Below are 6,770 nucleotides of genomic sequence, written 5' to 3'. Positions count from 1 at the left end.
AAAGAAGCTGTGTTCCAGAGATAGCCAAGGTTGTACCTTGTGCAGCAGCTGCACTTGGTACTGGTAAGAGCCATCCAGTTGGTACTGGCTTTGAAGCATGACGGTATCATGAAGAGCAGCTGAGGCTTGGCACCATGAGAGACCATGGAAGGCCATTGGTGAAGGTGCAGCCTGAGTTGTAGTTGATGGGCCAGGACTGAAGGAATCATGCAAAGGCATTGAGGCTTGGCACCATGAGGAGAGCCCCATGAGAGGCTATTTGTGAAGGCTAGTTACAGAAGACTCCAGTGTATTGGCCAGTACTATGGGATGATCACCAAGAACAGCAGCAACAGTCGAGTGGATCAACTTGAACTTAGAGTGCTACAGAGGGCAGAGCTGGAGATATGAGGCCAGCCCTTTGGAGGAGCATAGAAGATTATGTGTGGATCCTAGACATTGAAACAAGAAGCTGTAATATTGAAGTTGCCTTTGAGACCTCAAGATGTTCAAGATGTCAGAACCATGAGATATCTGCTGAGGAAAGCTGCTAACAGGAAGTGGAAACAGCCCAGGAGAAAGAAGTTTGTTGCAGTCAACAAAGATAAAAAAGGAATTGAAGATTTAAAGACCACTTTGGCATTAGCCATGGATATGTAGAGTTTGGAGTTTGCCCTGCTGGATTCCTGTTTTGCTTTGGGGGTTACAGTTAAATGATTGGATGAATCTCAGAAGAGTCTTTGAACTTTGGACTTCTAACATTGTTGAAACTGCTACAGGTTATGGGGACTTTTGATGTCGCACTAAATGTATTTTGCATAATGCTATGTTTAAGTATCGCCCCCCACCACCACCCCGACTCATATGTTTGAACAAGCCTATGGGGGCCAGGGAGTGGAATATGGTGGTTTGTATATGCTTGGCCTAGGGAGTGGCACAATTAGAAGATGTGGCCTTGTCGGAGTAGGTGTGTCACTGTGCGTGTGGGCTTTAAGACCCTCATCCTAGCTGCCTGGAAGCCAGTATTCTGCTTCATCTTCAGATGAAGATGTAGAACTGTCAGCTCCTCCTGCTTAGAATCCATCATGTTCCCACATTGATGATAATAGACTGAACCTCTGAACCTGTAAGCCAGCCCCAATTAAATGTTGTCGTTATAAGAGTTGCTTTAGTCAAGGTGTCTGTTCAGAGCAGAAAAATTCTAAGACATATATTATTAATTTTCCACTTAATAATTAATATTTTATAATGTAGCCTGATTAAGTCCATAAGTTGACTTGGAGACACCTTACCAGATATCTCAAAATCCTTCTTAAATTTATCTATTGTACCCATCCAATGTTTGGCAGTTCATTAAAGACATTAAAACAATTTACTTCAGTTGGTATTTATATTTAGTAAGAAATGTTATTTCATAGTTGAACTCAACCTTCCCAAACTTCTTCACACTAGCTAGTCTTGACATGGGAGATACCAGGTGCTAGAATATTCTTAGTCTTTTTGAACACTGCCAATGTCTGTGACCTCCCCTATTCATAGTGAACCTTTTAACATATTGCCAGGTCAGCGATACTGCTTGTTTAAAGTATGCTGCCTCACCATATGCAACATACATGTCTCTGGAGGCTAAAGACTTCTCCCAGTGCTTGTACATTCCATTTTTCTTAGTATACACAAGAAGGCATTATGTTGATGGATTTGAGTAACATTTAAATATAATTACATTATAGTCATTAAAGGGTAAGAAAAATGCCATGCATCTCATTTTCATTTATCTGAAATTATATCATGGAAGACTTCTCCACATCAAACACCAAAAAAATTAATTAATTAAAATAAATAAATAAATAAATAAGTCTATGCTAATTTTATGCATAAATCTCCCTCACTTCCCGCAAATGACAAAAATCTAAGTATACTCAAATTCCTTATAGAAAACAGAGTAGCACCTGCTATACACACACACACACACACACACACACACATACACACACACACACCCTGATGAAATTCTTTCCAAATTACTTGTGATACCTGGTACAGTGTATGTGCTTTGTTACACTGCATTTTTTATGGAGTACAGAAAGATGTCCACACATGATATATATATATATATCAACATTTTCCAAATTATCTGAGGAACAGGAAACCTTAAATCCTCCAGGTTAGCCTGTCATCTCTACCCTTCTAAGGCACTTTCTAATACCAACCTCAGAACCTTTGCTAATTACTTAGATCTGGAAATTAAAAAGAAAGACAGCCAGTTTTAAAAGCAATCTTATGGCGTTAAAATAGGGGAAATAATGAAATCTAGCTTTAAGGAGCCTAATGGAGAATTGTAGGTCCGAGACTAGACTGAGCTACAGCGAGAAACACCCATCTCAAAAGGAGAAGATAGGAGACAGAAGAGGGCATTTACATCTCCTTCTTAGTATCATTAATTTGATTGCCTCAGCAGACTATCCTTACCATGTCGAAACAAAGTTCACAGACACCTGGAGTAAGAATTTTTCCACTTACATATTCCCGATTCCATAAGTGTGTGTGTGTGTGTGTGTGTGGTGTGTGTTCGTGCATGCGTGCGTGTGATTATGTGCAGGTGCTACTCTGTTTTTTATAAGGGACGTGAGCGTACTTAGATTTTATTATTTGCAGGAAGTGAAGGTACTTTGTTTCACCTTGGCACGTTGGGGTGACTAGATTTGGAGAAATGAGCGGAAGGAAAGGCATGTGAGGAAGAGTAGGAGTCAAGATTCTAGCACACCTTTAAAAGAGTCTGATGTGGTGGCATTCCTGAATTCCAGCTCTTGAGTGTTCAGAGTTCTAGCAAATGAACGTAAGGATGAGCCAGTATGCCTTGTCACCAGAAAGGATTGCTGGGGCTCATGCTCTCTTGAATGTGCTCAACGTGGGCCAGTGTTGCTGAGTACAATGTAGTCAACGCAAACATCAATTTAGCTGCCTCAGCAACAGAATCTTTCAACAGAATCCTTCAGCCTAAACTTGTTTACTATAGAGATGATTTTACTTCTTTTTCCTCCTTGTATGTCCAGGAGCATACCACGCCATTTTGCTGTGTATTTAAACTCCATTTAGCCTTTCAGGGACAGAAACAAACTGATTATGTGGTATTCTCATATTGTGTTGCTTCAAGGTTGCTATCGTTGTAATGTGGCGTTAGAACCTATAATTACCTCCAAATTCCACAGAGTGCTAGCCGTCTTATTTTTGAACATTGAGGTCTCAGTAAGTATGTTTAAAAGAGTGGTTCTTCACGTTTTCAATACATAAAGTTCACAGTGCACTTCTCCAAGATGTGAGTTAAGATATGCAAATGAACCAGGCAGAGGTGGGGCATGCTTTTAACCACGCCTCTTTGAAGTGGGGAAATCTCTCAATTTAAAGCTAGCCTGGTCTACAGAGGGAGTTCTAGGACAGTCAGGGCTACACAGAGACACCCTGTCTTGAAAAATCAAAACCAAACCAAAACAACAAACAAAAAAGATAGGCAATGAGATTCTATTTGGGGGTCCTGAACTTCTTACTAGATGCTCCTAAAATCCAAAATATTTTTACAACTTCGTCATAGAAATAGCGATCATCTAAAATAGTTTCCCAAATGATTCTAACTCTTCCATTCTGGAGGGAAAGCTGTTAGTTCATTAGGCAGCTCAAACCAGGAATTACCATTTGGATTACAAGAACCGTAAGTATAAACAACGACATGTTTCCAATCTGTGTCCTGGAAAGAGGATTTTAAAAAGGCTTTCGAGGATGAAGAAATCATGAACAAAAATTGCTCCAGTTTTTCCCTGACCTCCCTACAACTAAAACAAAACAAAACCCGCAGACATGTAGCTGTGAAAGTTGATTTTATGGCTCATGCTTCTCCTGTAACTAAAGGGGAAATGGAAGGGGAAAAGGTAACCCCATTGGTTTTAATCAATTATGCCCTTATTTAATACTCAAAAAAAAAAAACCATTAAGAACACAAAGAGCTCTAAATGAACTCTGTTGATATTGACATGGCATTTTTCCTTCTCGTTTTCAGAATGGCATTCTTGGGCATAATATCGAGCACTGCGACTCAGATTCCCAGGAAGAACTGAATGATCTGTGGATTTTTTCGCTACACCCTGCTTTGAGTACTATCACCTGGCTGAGAAGCAGAGCGGGGACAATGTTCAAGCTATAGTGATTCTTTTCAAAAGGTGAAATAGAACAGCCCACGTATTTAGCCAATTTTTAGCATGTTCAAAGTACATGGAACTACATACACCCCACTCCAACCAACTTCTAAGGGATCTGTTTAAGGGGAGTTCACCTGTGCTTGGTGGCACACTACTGTAATCCTAGCACAAGCAAGAGGGGTGCTAGTTCAAGACCAACCTGAATGATACCATGAGCCTGTCTCAAGGAACTAAACTAACACAAGAGTCCAGAAAGCACTGCACCCCATCTCCTAAACCTGATCGGCAAGGCTCAGTTAAAATTATATCCATATTTGGAAAAAACATGGATGATTTGCTAAGTTTTGCCTTAGCCAATAACTCAATGAGTAAGGCTTTACATTCTAAGTACAGAATCAAGCATGTCTCCTTTAAATCCTAAACTGAGTGATAGTAACACCTTTAACAATTTTTCCCCTAAAACTTTAATTAAAAAATAAAATTTGTAAAACACCCTACTTTAGCAGGCTTGATTATATCAACTGGTAAAACTTTATTTTACAAGCAATAGGAATTGGACCAAATGATTATTATAATCCAGAGTAAGTGTTCATAATCACAGCAAATGCCACTGTACACACTGCCAATACAGACTTAATAACACGATTCTCAACTGTACAAGAGTTATTTATTTTCCTTAATCTCAAAGCTATTTTTAGTAGTACAAAAAAGCCATATTAACATTTTTTTTTCCATTAGAAAACAACAGGATGTACAAAACTTTGGATGAAAAGTATGTCAAATTGCATTTAGCCACTTGGAGGAAAATCCACCGCTCCATCAAACCACCCAAAGTGTTTTAGGCAGTGATTAAAATCAAAATAATGCATCTTAATAAATCTCAGCGGTTAAAAGAACAAACCTAGCAATATAGAATACTTTTCTACACAGTTTTTTTAACTACTCAGTTCAGGAGTTATTTTTTTAAAAAAAACCCATTTCAGTTGAGTCCTACTACATACCAGGCACCATATTTGGCCAACTAGGGGTTGCGAACAAGTTGGTTAAAGCGGGAAAGACCCACAAAGCAGTCCTTTGGTTACCAGGTTTGACTTTAATCTTCCAAAAACTCAAGAAACTCAGGACCAAGTTGACTCTTTCAAACGTTACTTGGTGTCATTAGCAAGGAGGATGTTTAGAAAGAAAAGGAACATTAATTTTGATCCATTATTCCGATTAGAGGAGCATTATCGAAAAGCTAATGCTGTTATCCTTTTTTAATATGATGTAATATTGAGGTGCCACCACAGATATGGTTCAACTTTACCCTGAACTCCACCCTGCACCCTGCTCAAGAGCACAACAGGTGGACTATTTTGCATTTAATAAAGCAATGGTAAAAAAAAAAAAAAATCAGTTTAGGGTCCAGTGAAGTAAAAATATCCAGTTATGAGATGGAAAATAAGCAGAAAGTAAACTAGTAAGGATTAATATAAAAAGAATTATCTTTTCATTTGATTAACAAAATGCTAACACTTTGATTTAAAAAAAAAAAGCTTGCAGCTATGCTAATGGTCCAAAACTGACTACATGTCCACTCAACACCATTACTTCCTTACAGAAACCTGTCCATAAAGTATGGCACACATTTCGAGCCAAACGCTGAGGCTTATTCTATATAAACCATCAACATTTAAACATGTTTGGCCGTCTTTTCATGACTTATGTGCAGTCTGAACTCAACACTCTTACTGATTATAAAATGTAAGTTTCTGGACCTGCAATGACAAGAAAACAGTTTATGAAATAGTCTCATAAGACATTTGAAATAGTCTTAGGGTCAAGCCACGTTTGCATTAAGTGACTTATTCTGGCATGCTATAACTACAGTAAAAGTAATTTTCAGTTTTAAATGCAAATTAAAAGCAGATAAATGGTAACAACTGACACAGTATAAGATCTTCCTACATATGTAATTTGACACTGATTATGAATTTCAGAGCTTGAAAACTTCATATCAAAAACCACAGCCAAATGTACTTTTGATGGCATGCAAGGCCTTCCTAAAAATTAACCTAAGACCTAGAAGTCAGCCTCAGAACATAAAAAAACACAACAAATTTGTACATTTTATTCACATTTATTTTTTGCTTTTAGTGTGCTCACAGAAAACTAGAACACCTTAAGCAGGAGTTGAATAGCAATGTTTGTAAGCAACGTTACATTCCAGCTCTATGTCAAATTGGTCAAAGCTCCTCCAGTATTTACAAAACACGAGAGACGAGATGCTACACAAAACCATTGCATCTGAAGATTTGTTTTTCCTTTATTCTCAAAGACAACTGGAAAAGAAAGCATTGTCTGCTGTAATCAGAAACATACCACAGTATAAACAGTAACCATTCCACGTATCACAGCTTGGTTGAGTTTAAAATTTTGTGTTTAAAAGGTCCAAGATGACTGCAGTTTTACAAAAATGGGCAGGGTGGAGACTTGCAAACTTCATGTGCTTCTGAAGGATATCAAGATTTGTTTTTATACAATAGTCACAGTTAAAAACACCCTGCTGGTAATACATAATTACACTTTATTAAGGTCATAAACCAGCAATAAACAATAAAG

The 6,770-nt window shown here is 38.1% G+C and overlaps 1 protein-coding gene across 1 annotated transcript in view; it reads right to left on the bottom strand.

The window, feature by feature from the left end:
* Positions 1–5,896: 5,896 nt before the first annotated feature.
* Positions 5,897–6,770, bottom strand: part of Marcks (myristoylated alanine rich protein kinase C substrate) — an 8,328-nt gene continuing 7,454 nt past the window's right edge. Inside the window, exon 3 of the mRNA XM_028769054.1 lies at positions 5,897–5,926. Coding sequence (XP_028624887.1) covers positions 5,897–5,926 — 30 coding nt within the window. The remainder of the gene's footprint in view (positions 5,927–6,770) is intronic.

The sequence above is a fragment of the Grammomys surdaster genome, unplaced genomic scaffold, assembly GCF_004785775.1.
Source record: "Grammomys surdaster isolate TR1022 unplaced genomic scaffold, NIH_TR_1.0 190, whole genome shotgun sequence".
Lineage (NCBI taxonomy): Eukaryota > Metazoa > Chordata > Mammalia > Rodentia > Muridae > Grammomys > Grammomys surdaster.
The sequence above is the reverse complement of the archived record's forward strand: the minus strand, read 5'-3'. Positions and strand labels throughout refer to the sequence as shown.